Raw genomic sequence first — 27,372 nt, forward strand, 5'->3', positions numbered from 1 at the left:
TGAAGAAAATAATATGTACTTTTGCACGAGTTGCTAATCTCCAAGGAGGAACTCATGCCACCAGCCTCATCTAAGTCTTCTCCACCTCTCACCCAATCCTACCAACCAATAATTCATATTTTTGTTTTGTAGCCACCGTGGACAACCACCTTCAGGAAATCCAACCACCCTGAAGAGTTGGGATGATCCTTGGGTAGTGTGAACCTTCCTCGTACCTTATTCCACCATCATACATCTTCCTAGCACTTCATTTCACCTTCCCTGCCTTCCTACAGCTTTCAGCTAAGTTTCCTGTAGTAAATCAGGACATCCTGTAGTAACTACAAGAAATCCTATAACAACTACAAGACCTTGTAGCAACCTATTTTAGACTGTTTTGGGCATAAATGATGATCAAAGCCTATGGTAGGCCTTCAACTTGACTTCCATACCCCTCAATTCCATTTTGGACCAGCTTTTCCATACCTTCCTCCCCTGCAAAAGATTGGATTATTAGCTTAGAATTTACATTTCTAAATTGAAAACCAAAAGACTCTTTTCTGCAATATTTAGATAATGCATGCATGTATCAATCATAGTAGCGTTAGGATAATTTCCATGGCTACTTAGTCTAGATAGCTAGATGATAGAATGTAAGGTTAAATTAGGTCTTTTCTACAAGTAATGTGTGTTAATTCTTAGCTAGGTAATTTCATGTCATTTCATAGCACTTTATATTCAACACTTTTATTTCCTTAAAATATGGAAGAATTTTCTTTCTGCATTGAAGATAGATTTACATTCACTGCCAGTAGTCAACCTCCTTCTAGTCAATAGAAAGTTGGTTTTAAAAACCCTAGTGGTCTATCGCCCCAGTTGAAAAGTGACAAGAGTAGATTGTTGCATCTAATATGCATATAGCACTGTCACCTCCAAGTTTGTATGAACCCCAAGTTGATAAAGAAAATTTGGCCGCCCTAGGATTTGCAGCATCCTTGCTGCAATACTGGGGCTCATCACTTTTTGGCACCGTTATCGGGGAGGTGTCTAGGTAGATGTAATTTCTGCTTTTATTTCTATTTGACATTTAGTAAATGGATGCGATTCCCACTTTCCTTTTATTTTTCATTCAATAGATAGTTGCAATTTATTATTTCTTTCCATTCTGCAAGTAGTTCCATTCAACAAATAGTTGCAATTTCTGCTTTCTTTCCATTTTGCAAGTAGTTCTGAAAAAAACCCTAAAAGAAAAAAAAAGAAAAAAATTTCATGCCTCGTAGGATTAGAGAAAACTTAGGAAAATTTATGCCAAATATCCCCACACCATCAAACAACCAACCTTCCCTATTCTTTGGTGGCTGTCAGCTAGAGGAATCATTAGGCAAACAACCAGATATATTTGAAGAGCCTATTGGGGAAGAAGAAGAAGAAACCATTCCACCAACCTACACCATGGCTGAAAATTGAAATGGGATTGAAAACATAAATGGAGCTAAAAAAATAACTGAGGGTTCTTTTCCCATTAAATAAAGTAATGGAGATGCTAGGATGAAAATCATAAGCCCCTCTTCCCTTACTGACTTCCATGGCTTAACCTTAGAGGACCTTGATGCCTTTTTGTTTGATTTTGATGTCATTTGCAGAACTTATGATTATACCTCTAATGACTAGAAGTTGAAATTGTTCCCATCCACCCTTAAAGGTGCAGCCTTGCACTGGTTCATGGGTTTACCTAGGGAAAACATCACTACCTAGGCTCAAATGAAACAAGCCTTCAACAACAAGTACAAGGATTATTGTAGGTCCAAAGACACCAAAGAGGAAATCTTTAGAATGACCTTGGGACATGATGAATCTTTGGAAGATTATGAGGAAAGGTTCCAACTCAGCTACAAAAAAGCCAGATGCACCCTCGATCCTAAACCACTCAAGTGAGTCCTTATTAGAGGGATCATGGAAGATCTCCTAGAAACCATAAACATGTTGTTGGGAGGGGACATCTACCAGTTATCTTATGATGATATCAAGACAATTTTCAAAAATCATTCTAGGGTAGCCAAAAAGAAGGGTAGGGCTAGTCAAGATTTGGCCAGTTCATCCTCCTCCAACACATCCATCAAAAGTGAAATTGGGAACATGTTGGAATACTTTAAGAGTGAGATGTTGCATACCCTTTCCCTACAAATGGACACCATGCAAATCAAGAGGAAGTAGGAGGAAGCAGAAAGAGCCTTAGTTGTCTTTTGCCCTAGATGCACCAGGAGGCACCCTAGAAATGAATGTCCATTGAATCTTATAGAGATATGCTCGGTCTATGAGGAAAACCACTCCACAGAAAAGTTCCCTTGTCTGCCTCGATTTAAAGTTGTGTATCAAGGAACTAAAGGTGTGACTGAACAACTTTGTTATATCAACCAAAGGAGGACTCAAGGACCTCGACCATACTAGAAGGGCATACAAGGGGCATCCTATTCATATTAAAACTCCAATAAGAATGCATCCATTCCCCCTTGGTGTCTTCCTACTCATCCTTCATGGTCCATACCTTATCCTTGGTATTTTGCACCTCAATACCATTCCCAACCTGCCAATCAATCATTTCAAGCATATCCTCCCCCACAACTTCAGTTCAATACACCATCGCAGGGGTGGAGGCCCCCATACAACCAATCTCTAACCTTACTGCGTCCACCTCCATCTTAGCCACAACTCCTTCACCCTGCTCCACCTAAGCAACTTCAGATGCCTACTCAGCCAAATTTGAAACCGAACAAGAAGTAGGCACAATAGGTCTAGAGTTGAGAGACATCCTACCCTACCTATGCTAAAATTCAATAAATCAGCCTCAGTTATGGAAGAGTGCTTCCAGATAACCAACCTCAATCTCCACCTAAGGAGATTGAAGAGGAAAAGAAGAGAGTGTTCCCCAAGCCAATCCACCTCATTTTCCTGAGAAACTAATCAATCCTAGCAAGTACACCCCCGAAGAGACTGAATTGCTGGGTGAATTGAAAAACTTGTGTGTTAAAATCAAACTCCTCCAATCTATCAAGGATCTCCCCATCTACAAAAATTTAATCAAGGAGAAATGCTTCAAACATCCCGGGAGGAGAAAGAAAGACACCCCTACCATTAATGTCATTCAATAGTTTTCTAACTTAATGTTGGGGAGAGTGATTTTCCTGAAGTATCTAGACCCTGGAAGTCTTGTGGTATATGTGCCATTGATGGTATGATTGTCCCCCATACCTTAATTGATCTTGGGGCTGCCATCAATGTGATAATGAAGGAGGCTATGCTTAAACTAAATCTCCAAGGATCATTGAGGAAGACCACAACAATCTTGCAGCTTGCAGACAGATCCATAGTAGATCCTAAAGGAGTTGTTGAGGATGTGATGGTCTCCATTGATTCCTGGGAATACCTTGCTGACTTCTTAGTTCTCCAACCTAAGACCAAGTTCAATGGTTATCCTCTCATCCTTGGAAGGCCATGGCTAGCCACTGTTGATGCTTACATAAGTTTCAAGGCTGGGAATATGACCATTAAAAATGGGCATTTGTCCAAACAATTGGTCTTGTACCCTCCTTCTCAACCATCTCTAGAGCATGACCTACTCGTATTGTTGGAAGAGGACGAGCAAGATGAAGTATACCATGCCACATCTTACCCAATGTGTACCCTAGATTCTACTATAGGAGGGGGGAAACCTGATGAAGATGACCTGATTGATCAAATCCTCTAGAATTAGCCCCACAACACCATGTCTCTTGACGAGTTAGTAAACAAATATGAAGATAAACCTTGGTATGATTTGTGCCTAGCTAACTCAAGTCCTACTCATGTCAAGATGATATAATTTGGTCCAAATAAAGCATTAAAAATCAACCCCTCTCTCTCTGCAAATCAGGAAAAGGAGTTATGTGACATGCTAAGAGAGCATCTGGATGCCTTTTCCTACAATTATAAGGAAATGAAAAGAGTGTACCCTTCGGTGTGTACTCACTGCATTTACATCAGGGAAGGTTGCAAGCCAGTGCACCAACCTCATAGGAGAATGAACCCAACCCTCAAAGACATAGTTAAAGAAGAACTGTAGAAGTTTTTGGATGCAGGTTTCATTTACCCCATCTTAGATAGTGAGTGGGCATCTCCTCTAGTTTTGGTCCCAAAGAAGAATGGAAAATTGAGGATCTATGTGGACTACAAAGAGTTAAACAAAGCCACTAAAAAAGACCATTTCCCTCTACCTTTCATTGATCAAATCTTGGATGGTCTTGCAGGGAAGAAGTTCTTCTCTTTCCTAGATGGATTCAGTGGTTATAATCATATCCAATCAGCCTAGAGGACCAAGATAAAACCACCTTCACTTGTCCATGGGGAACCTTTTCTTATAGGGCCTGTTATCACTCAAGAATTCTAATTTCAAAACCACTCACATTAGTTTGATGGTAAAAAAAAAAAAAAAAATTTCAGTGCTAGTCTAGCTTTGAGTCTTTGTTTGCCTTAGAGTCTAAGGAGTCCACTATGCATCCTCATTCTTCACTGGTCTCACAATTTACACAATTTCCATGTGTCAACTTTGTTCAAAGGTTATTATGCGCTACAAAGCTCTTTAGGCGTTTTCGTAGCGCATAAGTCAGTTTTAAGTGTTTTCGCAGCGCAACATGTTTCTGGTGATTTCGTAGCGAAACACGGTCTAAGTGATTTTGTGCTGATCCATAGCAAATCTCACCCAGCTGTCATACTTATCAGAATCCGCTGTGTTTTAGATCATTAGGTGTCGTTGTATTGGCACATGTTGCAGTTGTTGCTGAGAAGGAGACAAAGGGTTCTGTTTACTATCTGAATGCATTTAATGGAAAGTTGCTTGCTGGCATCAATCAAAAGATTCAGTTATACAAGATGAGAACTTTTGCCGATGATAAGTTACACAGCGATGCTCCCTCGAGATCACAAACATATGGTGGATCTCATTATATGCACGACTACCCACAGGAACCGGTTGGATATCAGATACAGAGCACTTAAATAACTTATGATCCCAGCTCACCCAGAAGGAGAGAAAGTTGCAAGAGTTAACTTTAGCCCTCGATGATAAGGTTCGCTTCCCACAGAAACAAGTTGACAGGCCTAGTTCTCGATCCGGGCGTTCTGACTACTCAGGGAAAGGGGCGCTTGGATCAGAACGAGTAGAAATTTCCAGAGGGTATAACTTGGAAAGGCCACATTCATCACTTGTGAGTAGAGAAATGATGAGAGAATATGATGGTGAGCGGCCTTACAGCTCGAGGGATAGGGATATTTCTCATGGGTTTGAATCTGAGAGACATGGGGGAATGCCCACAGGCTATGATCGTTTAGATGCTAGAGGACCAGGGCTTGACAGACTTGGTTCTCGGTCAGGGTCTGTTGATTTTCCTGGAGGTCATCATGTCAACAAGTCAGGTTTTCGTCCGGGACGTGGATTTACTGTAGGCTCTGATGTTGATTGCTCAGGCCCTTGTCCAGGGTTTGGTGATTTTTATGAAGGAAATGACTCTGAGAGACCACGATCCAACTCTGGTCATGTTGATGTTAATAGAGGATATGGTTCTGAAAGGGTGGACTTTCATTCTAAGCGTGGTAATGTTACTCGTTATGATTCTGAGAGGCCATGTGCAGTCTCAGGTTCATGGCATGGTGATGTCCAGTGGTATGAGTAAGCAAGACCAGGATCTAATTCAGGGCGCAACGATATATCAAGAGGTGACTATGCCAAAAAAGGGAACACGTTTGCCATTCATCCAATATTATATCTCTAAATTCTATAGGAGTCATGGAGTGTTTGTTGCTACACATCCAAGTCTTGTTTTGGGAATCTCGATTGCAGTTGTTCTGTTGTTGTGTATGGGGTTACTCCATTTAGAAGTGGAAACAAGGCCTGAAAAGCTGTGGGTTGGTCCCGGAAGCAAGGCAGCAGAAGAAAAAGAGTTCTTTGACACCCACTTGTCTCCTTTCTATAGAATAGAACAGCTTATCTTGGCTACTATTCCTCTTTCAGAAGATAATCCAGCTCCAAGTATTGTGACGGAGAAGAACATCAAGTTATTATTTGAAATGCAGAAAAAGGTGGATAGAATTCAAGGAAACTACTCTGGATCATTGGTATCTCTAAAGGATATCTGTATGAAGCCGGTTGGTAAGGAGTGTGCAGGTCAAACTGTTTTACAATACTATAAAATGAAACCAGAACTGTTTGATGATTATGAAGGGTCTTCACATGCGTTGTTTTGCTTTGAGCATTACACATCTTCGGAGCCATGCTTGAGTTCATATCATGCTCCTGTTGACCCAAGCACAATATTAGGGGGTTACAAGGGAAGCAACTATTCACAGGCTACTGCATTTGTTATCACATATCCTGTTAATAATGCTGTGGACAAGACAGGACATGAAAATGGAAAAGCTTTAGCATGGGAGAATTCTTTCATTCATTTAGTGAAAGAAGAGCTTATTCCAATGGCAAAGTTGCACAATCTTACTCTTGCATTTTCTGCAGAAAGTTCTGTGCAGGAAGAACTTAAGAGGGAGAGCACTGCTGATGTTGTAACCATATTGATCAGCTACATTGTCATGTTTGCCTACATATCAGTGACACTGGGTGATATTTCACCACACTTTTCACCTCTTTATGTTTCATCGAAGGTGTTACTTGGTTTGTCAGGGGTTCTTGTTGTTGTCCTTTCGGTACTTGGATCTATTGGGCTATTCAGTGCACTTGGAGTGAAGTCCACTTTAATTATTGTTGAAGTTATTCCATTTCTAGTGCTTGCGGTGGGAGTTGACAATATGTGCATCTTAGTGCATGCACTTAAACGCCAGCCAGTCGAATTGGCCTTGGAAGAACGAGTGGGAAACACACTTGCTGAAGTGGGGCCATCTATAACACTTTCAACCCTTTCAGAGGTTGTGGCATTTGCAGTTGGAAGTTTCATCCCTATGCCTGCGTGTCGAGTGTTCTCGATGTTTGCAGCTCTTGCGGTGTTAGTGGACTTCTTACTGCAAGTGACTGCATTTGTTTCTCTTATGACATTTGATTTGATAAGAACAGAAGGAAACAGAGTTGATTGCTTTCCTTGCATTAGAGTTAGTCCATCAACAACTGAACTTGAACATGATAATTTGGGCAGGAGGCACCAAAAACCTGGCCTTTTGGTGCAGTACATGAAGAATATCCATGCACCTGTACTAAGCATACCAGCAGTGAAAGTTGCAGTCCTATTGGTGTTCAGTGGTTTTACTTTTGCAAGCATTGCATTAACTACAAGGCTTCAACCAGGTTTAGAGCAACAAGTGGTTCTTCCAAGAGACTCTTATCTCCAGGGCTATTTCAATAACATATCTGAGTACCTTCGAGTTGGGAGTCATTTTGAAATTACATAGCAGTTTCGTAGCGCGCTACGAAACTGCTGTAGCCGCATATTACAATCCAGTTGATCAATTATGATTGACAAAGCGGCAAATCTTTTTGAAAGGTTTTGTCATCACACAGGTACATGAAAACGGTGGACGGCACATCAAGGACGTGGCAGTTTTCCATATTTTGGGTATTAAAGGCTAAAAGACATGCTTCTGTACATTCAAACATTTTGAGGAAAACTAAAGCCGAGAAGCAAGGGAAATCTCCTCATACTTCTGAGCAGTTAAAGGATTCAGCATTCAAGGTCAACATGGAGCATTAAACATCCAGCTCAGCCAAATCGAGAGAGGACCAGGTGTCAAAGAACAAGGAGAAGCCATTATGCATGGAATATAGAGTTAGAGTCATAGTTTATTTAGAACTCTAAAAAAACTCCAGTCAGCACTTTGTTGTATTAATTAGTTAGTTAAAGGGTTGATAGGTGTCATTAGAGATAGTTATCGAATTCCCCTCATGCTGGAGGAGGAATCTCGAACAGTTAGAATAGAAATTCTATATATAGCTGAAACAGCAATGTAATCAGGGTTGGAAAACTTTATGACAGAGAATTATATTTGGCTTATGTAAAGACAGAGTTTCAGTAATATAATTTGACTGCTTTACTTCTCAGGATTCATGAAGGATTTATATGTTCAGAATGTGTGTCTTTATCCTTTCCTTAATGTTTTTTACAGTTGTATAGATGCATAATCACTCAGAATTCACTGATTGTGCTCTGATTTCCTGTATGCATTTATAAACTGTGGTTCCATATGTGTTATGTTCTGAATACTCAAATGCTGAGTGCCCTGACTTCTATGTAAAGGCAATATCATTGTTTACTGAGGTGTTGTTGACTCCATAGGCCCAATGGAAACTTGTTTGATGTTTTTCCAGCATCCATATTTGTCACAGTTATTTCACACAGAGTTAGCCATCTTATCTTAATCAAAATCATTAAACTCATTTAGAGAGAGCCCTCTTAGGTTGAGGAGGCTAAGCCTCAGCCTAAAGTAGGTCTGAAATAGTTACTTGAAGTCTTCCTGGTCAACAGCCTTCCAGGGCCTGATTTTGAGATAACAGGGCCCTTCCTTTTAGATTATGTAATGCCCCTGCCACTTTTCAAATGGAAGTTCTGAGCATCTTTGTAGAGCTAGTCCATGACTCTATAGAAATCTATATCAATGATTCCATTCCCTATGGGTGTGATTTCTTGGAGACTCTCTCTAACTTGGGGAAAGTATTAAATAAGTGCATTGAAATGAACCTATCTCTTAGCCCTGAGAAGTGTGAGTTCTTGATGAATGCAGGGACTATTCTTGGTCACTCAATATCCCAGGAAGGACTACAAGTGGACCCAAATAAAATTTCTATCATCAAAAGAGTCCCTACTCCTCAGAAGAAGAGGGATGTCAAAAGTTTCTTAGGCTTAGCTGGATACTATAGGAGATTCATAAAGGACTTTAGCAAAGTACATCACCTTTTTTTGGACTATTGGCCAAGGACTCTGAATTTTGCTAGTCAGAAAGCTGCCAGGAGGCCGTAGAAAGCTTAAAGGACAAGTTGACTACTGCACCCATACTCTGAGGCCCAAATTGGGCTCTTCCTTTCCACATCCATGTTCATGGCTCTGACAAAGCTATAGGAGCAACTCTAGCCCAGATAGATGACAAGTTTCCTTATGCAATTTATTTCATTAACAAAAATCTGTCTAAGGTTGAATTGAATTATATTGTGACTGAAAAAGAGCTCCTAGTTGTTGTCCATTCCTTCAATAAATTTAGAGACTACATCACTGGTTACCATACCTTTGTACATACTGACCATGCTGTTATTAAATATTTGATGAACAAACCTGATGTGAATGCAAAAATTCATTAGGGGAATTTTGAGGTCTAAAATGGGCCTCCTAAGAAAATTATAAAATAATAGTTGAAATAATAAAATAAGATTAGGTTACATCATCAAATTTTAGAGGGAAAAAAGAAAAACCTTCTTTTTCAACTCATATTTTCAACTTATCTCCCTATGGGTTTACTCAAATTTTGAGCAGGAACACTTGTTGGATGCATAATTGGATTCTTCATCCAAAGAGTACTCATGTTGCATAATTTTGATGGACCCTGCTACACAAAATAAAATATAAATACATGAAAAATGTGATTGCAATCACGTTTTTCCATGTATTTCTCATTTTTCGAGTAGTAGGGTCCATCGAAAGTATGCAACATGGGCAATCCTTGGATGAGGAATTAAATTTTTCATCCAATGAGTACTCCTACTCGAAATTTGAGTAAAACCTTAAATAGTTAAGTTGAAAATACAAGTTTTATTATTTTTTAATCTTTTTACTTTTTTACCCCAAAAATGATGAATCATCCCCCATGGTTGACATCATCATCTTGAATCCTGTTGGTTCTTATAAATTTTATTTTGGTCGTACATTTTTCTTAGGAGGCCCATTTTAGACCTCAAAAGTTCTCTAATGATTAGATGGTTTCTTTTATTACTGTTAGAGCCTAAATCTACCTCAGGCTGAAGGAAGGCAGGTCTAGGGTAACATCAAACCACGCTTAACCTGGTAGCTAGCCCTACCAAGTCGGGAGAGGGCTCTCTCCTTGTTAATATCAATTAGAATATAGAAACTATGGCTTGAGATGACTGAAAATAATTGATGATTTCAGGCTAGGTATATTAGGTCAGAGGATTTTGTTTGATTTTGATGGTTGGTTGTTGGATCAAATGAAGAAGGCAGTTTTGGGTCCGGGAAATCAACTCAGATTTGCAGGAGGTTCTATGGGGCGAGGTAGGTAAGTGTTTTGGCACTTTGAATTGGGTGTGATGGTAAGTCTAAGACCAGTGAGGAGTTGGAGAGGGCATGCAAAGTTCATGGGTCCTCTTCAAACAACAGAAAACATTAAAAACTAAATGTATCCTCAAGGCAGAGCACTGAATATCAATGGATTCCACCTATTTATCTTGATTCATTTAGTTATGAAGAAAGAAATATATGTTGGCACATATACACATAAGAGAAACTAAATAAAAAAGGAAGAAACAATGCCAAGACACATTACTACAAGAATCCCACAAAATGCTGCAAAACCCTGGTTCATTTCCTTGCCAAACTGCAGAAGTGATTTACAATGAAAGCTCAAAGCATCCACAAGAGTCCAACCTTGACAAATGACTAAGAAAGTACAAGATATAGGCATCAAAACACCTATGCTAGCCATCAGGGGTCGAATCCATGAGTCAAGGAGCTATTTCAACAACATCTAAACTAGGAACTACAAAATAGGTAGTGGAACAGTGTGCCTCTAAAATCATGGAAATTGATTCATTCATCCTCAAACCAATTCTACTTGATGTATCTACCCCCTCAAATCACTTTTCATCATATTTACATCATAGTACATCATATTACATCATTAATTTACCAAAGAGAGAAGAAAAAGTCAACATACAGCCAAACTGGGCGAAATTCTAAACAAACAGGCAAAACTAGCAAAATTTTCTCCTATGCGCAGCGCCACTGATCCTATGCACATTGCTTTTTCAAGGCCACTTTTGGAAGGCTTCCCGAAGTCCAAATCAGGTGTAGAATAGCTCATTGGAAATTTTGGTGAGTCTACTTTCTGGAACAACTTGAATTTTTGGATTTGGAGTCCATTTGCCCCTCCAAAAATGGAATCTCCCAAGCCTGCTTCCTTTGTGGCAAAAAAGTGCAGAGAGGGCACTTTTTGAGTGTTTTTTGCCCTTTTGGAGACCCAAAACTTGTCCAAAAATATCAGCGATTCCTGAGCATGCATATTTTTTCATGCTGATTCCAAAAATGCAAACCTTTTTGCAAATGGATGCCCCCAATAAAAGCGTAGCGCCACCTGCTGAAAAAAAAAAAAAAAAAAAAAAAAAAAAAAAAAAAAAAACCTATTTTTTGCTTCAAAAAATTCAAAAATGACAAAAAATTCTCCAAATTTCTTGAAATTTGGCATGAGTGATCCTTTTTAGGTGCTTTTCTGGGCCAATGATGCTTCAGCCAATATTTTGAGTTTATCATGCTCTTTTTTTATTTCTTAAGGCCTTTTCCAACTTGGCCTTAAGCCTCTTCATCATACTATCAACATACTTTCCTTTTTTCCACTGTTCACCAACTTTTGGAATGCCTGTTGCTGCTGCAATGGTTTCAGGTGTCAAGGTGAAAGAGACACCAGCAAGGTTCACCTGGCCATTGTGAAGATGAAGAACAAACAACCTAACAAGCTCATGATGATATTTCACCCTTTCTACCATTTCACAAAATTGATAACAAGATTGGTGTTTAAAGCAAGTTACAGCAAGAGGGAAAGCAAGTAATTCTGTGAGAGTGGTGGGCTCCTCCCAGATGATTTTCCCTCCTTTATGTGGTTTTCTTGGTACATGAGCTTCTCAGGAAGAATCACTGAAAGTTTCCTCTTCCCTCTCATAGTCTGAGTCTGTCTCCATGCTTATGAATTTGGAGTGAAAACTGATGAGTATGAAGAGATTTTAAAATATGAGGGTGAATAATGTATATAGGAAGTGACTGCTAGTTTCTTTTGGGGAATGAGGGAAATAACTGGTATGATGAATGTAGTGAAGGGATAGGAAGTGTGAGTTAGGGTTTGGGAATAGAGTATAGGGTTAGGGTTTGGGAAATGGGAGTGGGGTTTGGGAAATTAGTGTTAATGATTTTGGGAAAGGGAAAGGGATTTAGGGAAATTTAGTTTAAGGGAATGGGGTATAGGAAAATAATCTAGGGGAATAGAAACAACAGAACACTTTGCAAATTTTACAAGATAATTTGGAGACAGTTAGGGTTTAGTGTTTATGACATACAAGTCACCACAACTGATGAAAAAATCCTGGCTAAATAAAATGAGAAGCTTCACTTACTTGTTGAGAGGTGAATTGAGGAGTTTGAAGCAAAGGAAGGTGATGGAAATCGTTTTAATGCTCAATAGATAGGTGTGTAGCGCTACCTCTCAGGTGCGCAGTGCCCGAAAAAATTTCAATGTAAAACCTGCACTAGGTAGGTGCGTAGTGCCAAAGCCCAGGTGCGTAGCGCCAGTAAATTTTCAGGATTTTTTCTTCAGTTTTGCCTCTTTCTCCCAAAAACATGATTTTTTTCCTTTAGCTCACTCACTTGCAAAAAATGAAGACTTCAAACACATAGATGAGGAGTTGGCAAGGTGACCAAGAGCAGCTGCTGAACTTATTACATATAGAAACATTGAAATTACATGAAATTTGTACATGAAATGGAAAAAACCCTATTTTCCTAAAAAAAGTAAAATTTATGATTTTTTTTTTTGAGGTGAAACAAATTTATGGAGCCTAAAAAAAGTAAAATTTATGATTTTATGAGTTTATTTATCCTCCTCATGTGCCTGCTGACCTTTTATTCTGTTTTGGATGACTATGATGACAAACCCTAGACCTAGTGAGACAAAGCCCTAAAACTCATTTTTATGAATGGAATGAAACTAGATGACAGTAAATGACCTAAAAAAATGTGACAACAGGCTAGTAAATGAATGTCATGAGGGAAATTGACCCGAAACCACTACCATCAGTTGATCCATGACCTAATGGAATGCAACTGATCAGATGGGACACCTAACATGCATGCAAAAAGAGAAATTTGATCACTGATGGAGGGATGAAGATACCGACACTAACAATTACAATAGTTTGATCTAACTATCATTGATAAGCCTTGTAGAGAAAATGTAGTTGCAGATTTTTTGTCTAGACTTGCTTTGCCTGCAGGTGAGGAAGGAATGGTTGATGATAAGTTTCCAGATGAGCATTTATTTTCTATTTTAGTTCTCTCTCCATGCTTTGTTGACATATCCAACTATTTAGTGGCTTCATAATTCCCTCCAAATCTATCCTCCAAAGAAAAAATCAGAATTATAAGAAAGAGCACCCCATTCAATTGGATTGGGAAAATATCTTCAAGCTAGTCCCAGATCAAATTTTGAGGAGATGTGTCAGGGAGGAGGAAGTCTTTGACATCCTTCTTGCCTGTCAAGATGGAGCTTGTGGAGGTCAACTGATAGCCAAGAGGACAACCTTCAAGGTACTACAAGTTGGCTACTACTGACCCACTCTCCACCAAGATGCAAGAAGATACACCAGTCGATGTGACCAATGCCAAAGAATGGGGGAACCTACTCCCATGTATGAAATTCCTTTGCAACCTCAAGTGACTCTTGAGCCATTTGACAAGTGGGACATGGATTTAATTAGGCCCACTGATCCACCATTAGGGTAGAAAAAGTACATAATTGTATGCACTGATTATTTGACAAAGTGGGTTGAAACCAATGCTTTCAAGGCAGCAACAGAAGAGAAAGAGGTTGAGTTCTTAAGGGAGAATATATTCTACAAGTTTGGGTACTCTGGAAAACTAGTCACTGATCATGGAGCTCAATTCACATCACACCTAATTGAGAATTTTTTGAGGCAACATAAGATCAAACACAGGAAGTTAATTGCTTATCATCCTCAGGCCAATGGACAAATAGAGGTTACTAATAGAGTGTTGGAAGGCATTCTCACCAAGATTGTGAGCTGCAGTAGAAAAGATTGGGTTGATGACCTAATGGAGGCCACTTGGGACTATAATACAACCTAGAAGACAACCACTGGCTTCACCCCTTATGACTTGGTCTACGGGAAGAAGGCTTTGCTCTCCATTGACTTTGAGTACAACACTTTGAGAATGGCAGAGCAGTTGGATTTGGATGTTACAAAGGCACAACAATAGAGGCTTCTCCATCTCAATGGTTTAGATGAATTCAGGATGCAGGTCCTCCTACACACAGAAGTTGTTCAAGTACAGAGAAAGGTTTGGCATGAAAAATACATCAAGGACAAGATTTTTCAAGAAGGAGATTGGGCTCTACTCTATGACTCCAAGTTTAAGGACTTCAAAGACAAATTGATGAGCAAGTGGCTAGGCCCATACCTAATAGAAAAGTGCCATGACATTAGGGTTGTGCAAATAAGGACCATTGATGAAGAAGGTATCCCCTTGCTTGTCAATGGATATAGATTGAAAGCCTATAAAAGACCTTTGTCAAGGGAAGAGTTCATCAGTACCATCAGTAAGGAAGTGAATGTGCTTGGAAGTGTCTCAGCATCCAAGTCACGAAATTCTTGAAGACTGTTTTTGTTTTTGGGAAAAAATGAAAAAAAAAAAGAAAAAAAGAAAAAAAATAAGGAACCTATGTGAAAACCACTATGAGGTACCTGAGGCCAACTTTTGGGTTGAAAAACTCCTTGAGGCAGCCCAAGAGTGAAAAAAGGAAAATAAAAATATCCTTGGGTGAAAACCTCCCTTGAGGCACCTAGGGAAGGAAAACAGGTTGAAAACCTCCTGTGATGTGACATGTCTATCTTTCATAAAAAAAAAAAAAAGAGAACCGAAAAAAACAAAATGTCATGGCAGGGACCTCAAAATTGCCCACTAATAAAATTCTATGATTTTTGTAGGTTTTTAAAGGTAGCAAAGGACTCAGAGTTCAAGGGTCAAAACACTAGGCACCACACCCATTCTTCCTGCATTCATTTCACATCTTCCATGCCTACCATGTCCCCATCATCCATCCTCACTTCCAGGCATCCAAAACCAATTTTTATGCAATTTTATAGCTTCTACAGGGTTTCATGTAGTTCCTACAGGAGTTTATTGTAGTACTACAGGATGTCCTAAAATGCTATAGGAATGAAGTCCTGATTAGAAAATGATGATGTTGGTCTGTTCTAGGTTGAAAAAGGGGACCATACACCTCACCACCCCTCACCCAACACTAGCTCATGACCATACCAACCTCTGTTTCCATGAAAAAACCACTGAGAAAAATGAAAAAAAAAGGAAAAGAGAGTCCAAGGGACATGCCATCATTGGCCTCACTCACCTACCATTCCATCTCCTCCATTTCCATCCTTCCACTCCTACATCACCACCCATCCCTCCTCCAAGTGAAAAAAAAAGCAACAAAAATGATGAAAAAAGGAAGCTACAAGATTTCTTGTAGTAACTACAGGAAACCTTATAATAGCCTATGTTATCACAGCAACAGTTTCTCCATGAATTTTGTTCACCATCCATGCAAGTAAAGAGCTACAACACCCTTGCAGCCATTATGACTCCTATCTAGAGTAGCAATAGCAACAGAGACCAAGCACCTGCACACAACAACAAAGAAGACAACTACATCAATTGGAAGAAATAAATAGAAAAGTGACCAAGGAAGAACACTTACCTGAACAAAAAGAAGCACGACAGAGTCACCCTCGATCATGCATCCACCAAGCGAAGGAAGGCACAGGTATGGCACCTCACCCAAATTCTTCCCTAAGTATGATATGATAAAAGTGTAGGAGTATGAAAAAGTTTGATTTTATAAGCTAGAGGTGGCCAGTTAACTTGGCCACCCTCAGCTTGAAAACAAAAAGTGAACTCCTAGTCAGCATGCCACGTTTCAATGTCACATCAAGGAGAATGAGTTGAAATGGTGGTCGAGTTAAGTTGTGTGAGAGTGGGTGATGATTACGAGGGGAGGCTGCATGATAACTAACAGTGGGCCAGTGGTCCCAAAGAGGAAATCTTGTACACTGCCAGCCAATGTAGCACTCCAATAAATAAACCATAAATATAAAACATTCCAAACTCTCATACATCATTTGTTCATTTTGAGATCAAAGAAGACTGAGACCACCTTGGAGATCCATCGAGGAAGAAAACCTATTTCAGCCACCCTACAGGAAACAGAACTACAGGAACAACTACAGGAAATGTAGGGAGCTACAGGAAGCATTGGAAATTCATAGAGAACTCTGCAAGGGGGTGCCTAGGGTCCAACTGTTCAACAATTCTCCTCATCCAAAGCATCACAGTGAAAGGTAGGTGGCCCATATCTCCTACGTTTTGAATTGATATCTAGGAAAGGAAAAAATATGAGTATTTTAAGTGATTACAGTGGGCCTGGGGTTTTAGACAAAATTGTGTAGAGTTTAAAAGTTGTGTGGATATAGAAAGAAACTACAACCATCCACCAATATTCTAAACTCTCAGTCACCCTAGAAACACTAAGGCTAGCCTACCAAACTCCCTACAGTTAGCTAACCAGAGAAGAGACATGACAGGAGGATTTAACAGAAGGGAACCCATAGAGACATCTAGGATACACCTCCATCCCCCTGTGGTAGAAATATTTAGAAGGCATAACTGGTTGGATTCTTTGAGCTGCTCAAAGGGTATGATGATGATGTAGCTCAAGAATTTTCCATGGAACTCAACCCTCGAGCTAGAACCAGTGCTACTACTGTGGTAAGGGGACTGGCAATTACAATTACTCCTGAGGTAATTAGCAGAATCACTACACTTTCTCAAGGGATGCAATGGAGAAAGGAGGATAAGGATGCAAGCACTTTTGCAAAGAAAAAAATTCTTCTTAAGGGATGAAGATCAAATCTAGGACAAAAATTGGATAAGAAGGGAAAGCCTTCCTTATCATTTGAATAAGGTGAGCTATCACATTCTCAAATATATTTCTTGTGAAGGGAGGCTCGGTATAATCTATGGATACCAATTTAGACTCCTCCATGAGTTGAGATTTGGAGAGGAGATACCCATGGACAGAAGACTTAGTGCACCCTACTTCTTATTGTAATCAATAATAGACATGAGGCTAAAGGTCTAAGAGGGACAACATCAGCAATTGGCACACCATGGACTTATTAAGCTAATACTAGAGGATTCCTTGAGCCAACTGAGAATCCCTATCCAATGGTCCACATTTAGAGACATGGACAATGAGGCTGTGATTGAAATACAAACCCTTGAATATGATAGGGACAATACCTCTAGTGGTGAAGAGGAGGAAAAAGAAGAGGAAGAAGAGGAACCAGAGGAAGAAAAGGAGGCAGAAACAAAGAAAACAGAGGAAGAAGAAACAAAAGAAGAAGAAGGAGAAGAGAAAAGTGAGGAGGAAGAACAAAAGGAAGAAGAAAGCCCTGAGCAACATACCAAGGAAGGGGAGGAATCTCTAAGGTTGTCTCCTAACCCACTAAGAAGGAGGAAATTGCTACCTTGATGACCCTAAGCACACCTGTGAAGTCAAAAGAGAAAAGACAGTGGTAGACTCCCCTCTATTTCAAAACAAGGAGGAGAACCAGGATCAAACAAGGTAAACCAAAAACACCCACCAGGACTCCAATAATAATTGAGTCACCAAAAGAGCAAGAAAATCTAGTTTACCTGAAAATAAAAGGTGAAGAGGGCACATCAAAACAAGCTTCCCCAAAGTCTCCCATCACCTATGTTAAGAATCTTGTCACCAGGTCAGCATTAGCAAATAAAGACAAGGCACCTATGACCCCATTACATAGAGGAAATATCTTTCTATAGGATTCTCAAACAATACTACAGGAAACTCTGTTAGCACTACAGGAAACACAAAAAAATCTATAGGAAGGATAGCAGGGACAGAGGGAAGGCAAGGAGGTAGCAACACAAGTGCAGGAGGGGGCAGCTTCTCCAAAGACATCTGAGGGAGAGTTCCAAAAGCTACAGAAGCCTAGCCCATATCCCAATCTGAGCTCTTATTATAGATTCACTGAGGGAGGGAGAGTAATACCACATAAGTTTTCCATCCCTTTCTTGGTTGAGCTTGAGAAAGAGAGAGGAAGGACACATCATTTTATGAAAAAATGCAAATCAAAGAAAGTAGAGGATATGGTCCATATGGAAGAGAAATTCCTAGAGATGGGTAGAGAGTTGAGTAAGATAAGAGGTAGGGAAAAAATTATGAGATCTCAACTAGAGGCAGAAAACACATGGCTAAGGAGTCAATTATAGGAAAAAGAGAGTCAATTGGCCACCATGGCAAGCCTCTCCATGGAGGCACTCCAGTGCAGGATGCCACTAAAATCATATGCCTTGTACCTCGAAGATCAATGGCTGCAATTTCATATCAAGACACTAACACAACAAGGGACTATGCATTTCCAAGACTATAGGAAGTTCATTAAACTATGTTACAAGAGCACCCTAGAGGATAAGGCCAAGATATCTGAATTCTACTTACACAACTTGGCCTTAACAGACTTGAATGTGTGGCCCCCCAGTGCAGAGTTGGGGGACTTACTACTAATGGCCGTTGCATCATGGATGAGTCATGAGGAGACCAGGGTTAAGGAGGTGAAGAGGGTGTTGGATAGAGAAGAAAGGGAGCCCCTTTACATTAGAGTAGAACAGATAAATTCAATGGTTGTCATTGGCACCCACAACATCATCTCTAATGATCCACCTCTTGCACCTATATACCTAGCTACACAAGAACAATCAATCACACGTTTTGATAACACCTTGAGATTGCTAGGGAATGAAAGCTAACAATCATGCCAGAGGATATGGAACACCATATCCTGTCAAACTAAGGATCAGAGAGTATCCTTCCCCTGAGAGGGCGATAGATGCACTAGAAAGAACCCCAATATATAAGAGTGGAATGCAGAGACTCAAAATCAATTGGATTGGTTTGAAACTTAGTCCACCCTTGTTGTTGGGTATGCTAGGAGGTAGAAAGGAGGGAGAGGAAAGAAACCAGTGGGAGGAAATACAGAAACATGCAAGGTTTTATCCATAAGAGGAAACTCCATCAATAGAGGCCTGAGATGTCAAAGAGGCCTATTACACGATATTTTGTTGTGCCTCTTGTACTTCCCTGTGACATACCCTAAAGTGCCCGAAACATGATCATCATACAGTATACTCATCCATGTATACAGTTCAGATCCCTCCTTTAACTTTTCTTGGAAAATATTTGGAGCTTTCCCTAAAGAAATAACTCTTAAAAAACTAAAATGAAGGTCATCGCCCTTATGAAGCTCAAAACTGTGATGATCGTCTATTGTGCTATGTTAGGCCAGTGATGGCATCACTCTGTTCCCTTTCATACCTGCAATGGTTTCGAAAAGGAAGTTTTCACAAATAGGATGAGAAGATTCGTGATCTAGAAACTTCCAGAGTGGCGAGTTGGAGGTGGTTTTGCATAGATGAGGTTGAATCCTCCTAATTTGACATCTTGGTCTCATCCCTATGAGCTACCTCCTTGGGATGTGGGACTAATCATATCTTTGGAGAAGTCCTAACGCCCTCTCCTAGCCTATAAATTCCTCCTCTCCCATTCCCAAATGGTTGGTCTATGTCCATTTGTACCCCTATGCTGAGCTTGTGCTTAGAGGTTATTCATTAGATTTGGAGAAGGAGAGTTTGGAGAGTGTCTTGGCTTGGACTTGGATTACCACTCGAGAAGAGCCCTTCAAAATCAAGGCTATGGTTGTATGCTTCCCTTTATTCATTTAATAATATACAAATGTTGGTTCATCTTCCCAAAATATATATGTTCATGTATGTGTTAGTTTGGCATTCCTTGATCAGTTAAGTAGGTTATTATTGGATTTGCTATTGGTTTTGGTGTGCTTTGTTGTCTCTTGATCACTTATGCAGGTACATAAGCGCTAAGAGAAGCATGAACAAGTTCGTGACACAAGCGGTTCGAGGCTCTCAACAAAGGAAATCGGAATAGCATCAGAACGAGGTAGGTTATCTCCTTCATTCTACTTTTCAATTGTAATCTAGGAAGATGCCTATTTGATTGTCACTTTAGTTGCTAGGCCCACTCATTGGGCTAGGGGGATCGTCTTTGTCTGCAAAGAGGATTAACCTTGTCAACAAGACATAATAGCTATGAAAGATATGGACATAGACTAAGTTGCTCAGAGGATGACAAACACTTTCAGTAGGGGGGTGATGATGAGGCTCATTGATAGGTAAATTTTATGGGCCTTAATTCCACTCTCCAAATTATTAAAATAAACTTTTCTCATATTTATTTACATATTTTATTATATTTTTCTTAGTGAGAAGGGTAAAGGTGGTATGTTATGTCATTTGGCCTGATGTGCATTAATTGCAGGATTTGGAGCAGGTTTGGGCTAATATGAGTGTAGGAACTCGAAGTAGACAAGAAAGAGGTATTTGAGGAGATTTGGTGTCCCTCCTTAACTCCTAAATCACTCAAATATTCCTCCACCAGATCTCATCACCTCGGAGTTACAAGCAGCCAAGCCAACATAGTTCATTGGTAGCCAAGCCAGTGATAGTTGAATACAAGTCAATATCGAGTTTGGGAGCCAAGCCTCCCTAAATTTTAGGAAGTTTTTGGTATCTTCAATTGTATAAATAAGAAGGCCTAGGGCCTCATTAGTATTTTACTTTTTATTGTAGCAAAGAGGCAATTTTGAGCTAAGATATTGTGATTGTTATTCTCATGTTATTTTTGGCATTTTGATGACAATGAAAAAGGTTTCTTTGATCTGGCACTAAGTTGACTCAGAGGGCTAAAGCTCTTGGGTTAGGGCCCAACCCTAGCAGCAGAGGTTCCTCTTTCTGTACATGTATTCTTAGATTAGAATCATAGATTAGCTGTTGAAGTTATCTCTGTTTTATTTAATTTACAAGTCTTTGAATTACTAGTTAGTTTTTCTTCCATTAGTTGGAGAAGTAGATCAGTGTTACAGTACTGCAAGAAAATACTTTAGAAAAGGTTGTAACAGTGGCCTCTTCCTCATCTCCCTCATGGGATCATGCTTTGAGGGCCCCACTCTCACAGCTACCCCAAAAACAAATTTATCTTTTGATCATTCCATAACTTAGGATTTCTTGTGGAGTAGATCATTATTTATGATTTCTTAGAAGATCTTGCAATTGTCATTTTTATTTCTTAAGTTCGTTGTAAATTAGAAAGCACTCCATTCCATAGATTTAAGCCATTAGCCATCAATAAATCGGTTTCTCAAATTCCACTCATCTTTTCCACATTTACATAAAGTTGTGCTTGAATGAAGAAAATAATATGTGTTGTTGCAAGAGTTGTTGATCTACAGGGAGGAACTCATGCCACTAGCCTCATCTAAGTCTTCTCCACCTCTCGCTCAATCCTACCAACCACTAATTCAGATTTTTGTTTAGTAGCCACTGTGGACAACCACCTTGAGAAAATCCAACCATTCTGAAGAGTTGGGTTGATCCTTGGGTAGTGTGCACCTTCCTCATACTTTATTCCACCATCATACATGTTCCCAACACTTCCTTTCACCTTCCCTACCTTCCTACATCTTTCAGCTATGTTTCCTATAGTAAATCAGGACATCCTGTAGTAACTACAAGAAATCCTATAGCAAATACATGAAACCCTGTAGTAACCTGTGTTAGACTATTTTGGGCAGAAATGATGATCAGAGCCTAGGATAGGCCTTCATATTGACTTCCATACCCCCTAATTCCATTTTGGACCAGATTTTCCATACTTTCCTCCCTTGCAAAAGATCAAATTATTAGCTTAGCATTTACATTTCTAAATTGAAAACCAAAAGACTACTTTCTGCAATATTTAGCTAATGCATACATGTATCAGTCATAGCAGTGTTAGCATAATTTCCATGCCTACTTAGTCCAGATAGCTAGATGATAGAATGAAAGGTTAAATGAGGTCTTTTCTGTAAGCAATGTGTGTTAATTATTAGCTAGGTAATTTCATGTCATTTCATATCACTTTCTATTCATCACTTTCATTTCCTTAAAATAAGCAAGCATTTACTTTTTGCATTGAAGATAGCTTTACATTCACTGTCAGTAGTCAGCCTCCTTCTAGTCAATAGAAGACTGGTTTGAAAAACCCTAGTGGTCTATCACCCCAGTTGAAAAGTGACAAAAGTATATTGTTGCATCTATTGTGCATATAGCACTGTCACCTCCAAGTTTGTACAAACCTGGGGTTGATAAAGTAAAGTTGGTCACCCTAGGAGTTGCAGCATCCTTATTGCAATATTAGGGCCTATTAGCAGCCATGCTTTCGAATGTATGGTTTCGGAGGCCTTGCTACTTCCATGCATCAGGGAGGGCATGTCACAACATTTATATTGTTGTAATTGGCAATTTTCCTGTATGAAAATATGAATATTATCTCTAGACTCAAGATTTGAGTTACAATATTGTTTCATTCTTCTTAAGCATTTGTTTGTCAGGCTAGTTATGGTATCATCAAAGACAAAAATGTCAAATAAAGTTGTTATGTTCAAACATGATCTATTTTTGTATGATTAGTTTTGTTGTGCTAATAACAATTACAGATTTATAAACATGTGCTTGCTTATTGCTTCTAGTGCTGAGGTTTCATTATCTATTTGTGCATACGATCAGGGAAATTTCCTTAAGTTTAAAGTGACATTCATGAGAAAAATAACTTAAAAAATAAATATTGAACAAAAAATATTCAGAGTACAACAAACCATCAAAGAGACACATTAACATAGTGTTTTGATGAAGGAGTTCACCCCTCCTGAGCTACATCTCGTTGGTCCAGCTTCCATGGCTTGGACCTATATGTTATAGACATTTTTGTGCCTCGCGTCAAGGAGCATGGAATGTCAATAATTACAGGGATCCTCAGTCCCTAAATATGTTGTTCTTACCCCTAAAAGAACAAGGTCATCAAACAACAGCACTTCCAATCAGTTCTCCACCTGAAAACACTTCAAAACAGGCTTATTTTGGATCATGTCAGCTGCTTAACTGAGCATCTGCGCTGTATTGCAACTGTCCCACTCTGTACCTGCGCTGGAAGTCAAAAACAATGAAGGCTACCTGCGCTGGGCAAGATTGGCCAAGTGGCACAGTCCTCCTGCAAGGTGTCAATTGCCCAGGAAGCTTCCAAACTGACACTTGGTTCATCAGATTCGCCTTGTGATGAGTAAGAGGTACTTGATCACCATGTGTAACCAAGGATCTCCAAGTGGACTCAAGAACTGAAGATTAACTGAAGAGGGAGAGGACACTAGTCAGCTCTATGCCAGCCTCAAGCTGACTCATCCTCTCTTCTTCTCTCCTATATATAGAGCTCTTCTATGAGGTCTAAAGAGGCCGGAATTTTGTATAAGCAAGGAGGTGCTGTTGGTATACTGCCAGGATTATTGGGTGATTGTTTTACTAGAGGTGAAGAAGAGAGTTCTTGCTGTCGAGGAGGTGCCGCTGGATTGGGGTCAACATCATTGGTTGTAACTTCCTCTGGAACCCTGTTACTTTCTATCAATAAAGTTTGCATGTTCTTCTATATACTTGTTTTACATAGATGCTTTTGTGTTTACATGTATATTTGATGCAACCTAATCCATGCTTCAATTATGATTGCTTGTATCTCGTAGTTTGCTCCCTTTTGTTGTGCAGATTCTGTGTGTAGCTGGATCGGCTTGGAGAGTAAAGAGCTGGGAACGGGATACAAAGCGAGAAGGACAAGGATCGACTAAGCGCAATGGTTTATAAAGTCGTTACTTCCAGCTATAACGGAAGATGTGGCCAAGGGAGGAGTCGTAACAGAGGAGCAAGTCATTGCTCGTGCTCAATATTTAGACTTAGTATATACTCAGTCGGGCACGCTCTACGACAAAATACCTGACGCCCCTAGACCTGAATTTTCAATTCCTCCCCCTCCTGGATCGAATACTAACTCTCACGCCAGTAATGGCATGACTGGCAAACGCAAAAATTCTAGTCAAAATGCAAATGAGCGACTTCTTACCTCAGAAGTAAATGCCATGTCGACCGACAAAGGCAAACAACTGAAGCAACCAGGGGGCAAGAAGAAAAAGACAGGAAGAAAAAGGAAACCCCCGATAGGGTGTCATATATGCGATGAGGATCATTGGACGAAAGATTGTCCACATATAGCTGAAGTTAAGAAACTCTTCAAGAGTTCAAAAACCCCAGCAGTATTGACTGATCCGTTTCCTAATCCAGGTCAAAATATGGTTGCTAATCAAAATGCTTCCACATCCCAAGTGCTTATGTTGTCTACCTCGAAGCAACAGAATAATGCTTTGACAAGGAGTAAAGATTACCGAAATCCACAGCGGTCGAATAACAAGGCTGATAAACAACCTAGTAGTTCGACAACAACTTTGAACGAAATTGTGCCGCCCATCGTTCCTAAGCCAATAATAAACTCGCCAAAGGGAGTAGTACACAAATCGACATTTAATCCTCGTGCAAATGTAACACAGGATTATAATATAATAGAGGACCTGGCTCAATCATCGTCCGCTATGTCGACACCTGAGGTAGTGCAAAATTGCACCTCCCAAGAGCAAGCTTTATTATCAGCTATAGGTGAGATTGGCCCAATGGATTCCAATCTTGTGGCCTTTGATCATAAAGGATATGACCCTCAGTTACCAGCTCAACTAGCTTTCCTTATTCTAGTGAAAGCCCTCAACAAAACTGTTCATCGAACAATTATTGATGAGGGGGCATCTACATGTCTTATGTCAATGAGTTGCTGGAAAGAATTAGGATCACCACCCTTGTCAAAATCGTCAACGACGTTAAAAGCATTTGATGGACGATCATACACTCCATACGGGATTTTAAGTAACTTGCAAGTTGAACTGGGGGGCAAAACAGTAGGGATTGATGTTGAAGTAATTGATGGAAACCTCGATTACAACATCCTATTAGGAAGGCCTTGGATCTATGCCATGGCCGTGGTTGTGTCGACCTATTTCAGGAGGATTGCATTTCCCTCCCAAGAAGGAATTACAATCGTCGACCAACAAACTTTTCTCCCCAACAGTTCACAAGTTACAGGAAGCATTCCAATGATCCATGCAAGGAATCATTTTTTCCAAAATATCGGAGTAGGTTTCCTAAAAGACCCTGCCTTAATGGGTACTTTCGCCCTACCGCCTCCAAGTAATCTGGCGGAAGTAGCCACAGTGGAAACCTACAAAATGAAATCTAATCCAATCTTCTGGTTGGATTCGGAAGATTCCTAGATATTTTGTCGGCGCCGAGGATAGTTCTTTCATTATGTCAACCTCATTAAAAAATGAAACAAATCCCCTTTTTCAAAATTCAAAGGTAAACCTTCATTCCAATCACCAAGTTGAATGCAATGAAGCTTGGGGGGCACCCTCCTTTGACATGCGTTATTATGATGCTGGGGGCATGCAAAGATCCGAGCACTTTTAGCATCATAGTTCATGCTCGTTAAAAAAATAAGCATAAGCTTTTGAGCAGTGTTTTGGCGCATTCAAGCTCTTTAAAAAATGAACCCAGTACCGGTAAATAACCTTTTGAGATCGTAAATTCATCAGCCATAAAAGCCTTGGTCGTGTTTGTGCACCATCACCTCCACTTTTCATTTGGCCGATCATTCACTTCCATTCGTGTGTTTACCCATTTTGAGGAACAGCTGCGAAGAGTGATTTCACTTAGCCATCCTTGTGACACTGCCGTAATTGGGAAATTCCAACCTGTACCTGGAATCTGTAGCTATCCCTGTTTATCACTCGTTCCTCAAAAGACGAGTCTTCTTTCAGCTCTTTTCACTGACTCGTAAAATATGAAAAGTTTGCCGAGTTTTGGCCTTCCAGCTCGTTAAATGACCGGAACGCTATCCCTCCTCTAAATTTTAATCTTTTTGGACTTGAGGGATTATTGCACAAAAAGATCGAGCGCTTGCCTGGTTCAGCTCGTTAAAAGTACCGAACAGCCATCCCTTCTGTATTGTTTTATACTTTTTCGGACTTAAGGGATTAGCTGACGAAAAAGGAATCATGGAGTTAACTTTCTGTACCTTTTCAGACTCTCTAAAAATGAAAAGGACCGAGTTTTCTTTGTCGTTAGACTCGTTAAAATGATTAAATAGCGACAAACTTGTCTTTAGACGAGAACGAGTTTCCCTATCGCTAGGCTCGTTAAATCATAGCGATGGGCTTGCCCGAAGGGCAGGTTATAGAACAAGCATATGTTATCCTCCTCAAGCTTGACAAAAATAAAGAGGTACTGGTCAGAAATGACTGGGGAAAAATTGGGAGAACATTCAAAGTTTAATGGTAGCAAGTCACTCTTGAACATGACACTTTTTCTCCGTATCACATCGGGTTGGGTTGTTTCATTCACCGGTCTCATCACCATGGTCCTCGCCACACCATCCACATTTGGGGTAATGCTACCGATCCATCACATCAGTGTCGTTATATGTTCAAGAGGGGTCATTCTGAAAGTGTCAACCGTGTCCCATCCACTGCCATACATTATCCTTCATCCATTCATGATCGCCACCCTGAATCATATGTCACAGTTTGTTTTCACCTCCACTAAAATCATTAGCTCCGTTCCGTGTCATTGATGTGGGATTCATTAAGGCCCTCCTTTGACGGATCGCTTCTTGTCGACTTCAGCTCATTATCCAAGAAGTTGATCTAGGAACACCCCCATCAGTACTTTGAAGCTTGCATGCCTCAATGGCAAGTTTCTCACTTCCGGCGACAGGTATACATCAATGACCTTCGACCAGAAGATTTTGCGTGGCGTTCGACGCCAAGTCCTTTTTCACGCCACGTGAATTGTACTGCAGTACCTTGAGGGTCATCGTCATTATTGGTGATTCCTCTCGCGCTTGTTAACAGTTTTCATTATTGACCGGTAATCAAGCGATGTCTTTCCATGTTCGACTTCAGCGCAATTCTCACATGGATCGACTTGTACTTAGAGTGAAGATCGAACGAGTTTGAAGACCCCGGATCTAGTTTCATCCATCCGGGCTGCGATATATATTCAGGAAATATAAAAACATTTGCCATGTACATCATTGCAGCAGATGATCATCCTATTCAAAGGATGATAGTTTCAGCAGAAAATTATCAGTCTATCTTCAGACGATCGTCTGTCATATGTACCAAAATGTATTTATAGAACGCTGAGCATGGGAATGCCCGCCTCAGCTAGATCATGAGAATAATGATGAATGAAAAATAATGTATTGTATTGTATTGTATTACAGGGCACTCTCCTCAGC

General features: G+C 40.0%; 1 protein-coding gene across 1 annotated transcript in view; it reads left to right on the forward strand.

Annotated features, from left to right (window-relative positions):
- Positions 1–7,404, forward strand: part of LOC149230638 (uncharacterized) — a 43,536-nt gene extending 36,132 nt beyond the window's left edge. Inside the window, exons 2-3 of the mRNA XM_089381374.1 lie at positions 5,028–5,496; positions 5,582–7,404. Of these exons, the coding sequence (XP_089237500.1) occupies positions 5,028–5,496; positions 5,582–7,404 (2,292 nt within the window). The remainder of the gene's footprint in view (positions 1–5,027; positions 5,497–5,581) is intronic.
- Positions 7,405–27,372: the final 19,968 nt, after the last annotated feature.

This window comes from Pinus tabuliformis, chromosome J (assembly GCF_031772625.1).
Source record: "Pinus tabuliformis cultivar Carrire ecotype Pingquan chromosome J, CPIR1, whole genome shotgun sequence".
In the NCBI taxonomy this organism is placed as follows: Eukaryota; Viridiplantae; Streptophyta; class Pinopsida; order Pinales; family Pinaceae; genus Pinus; species Pinus tabuliformis.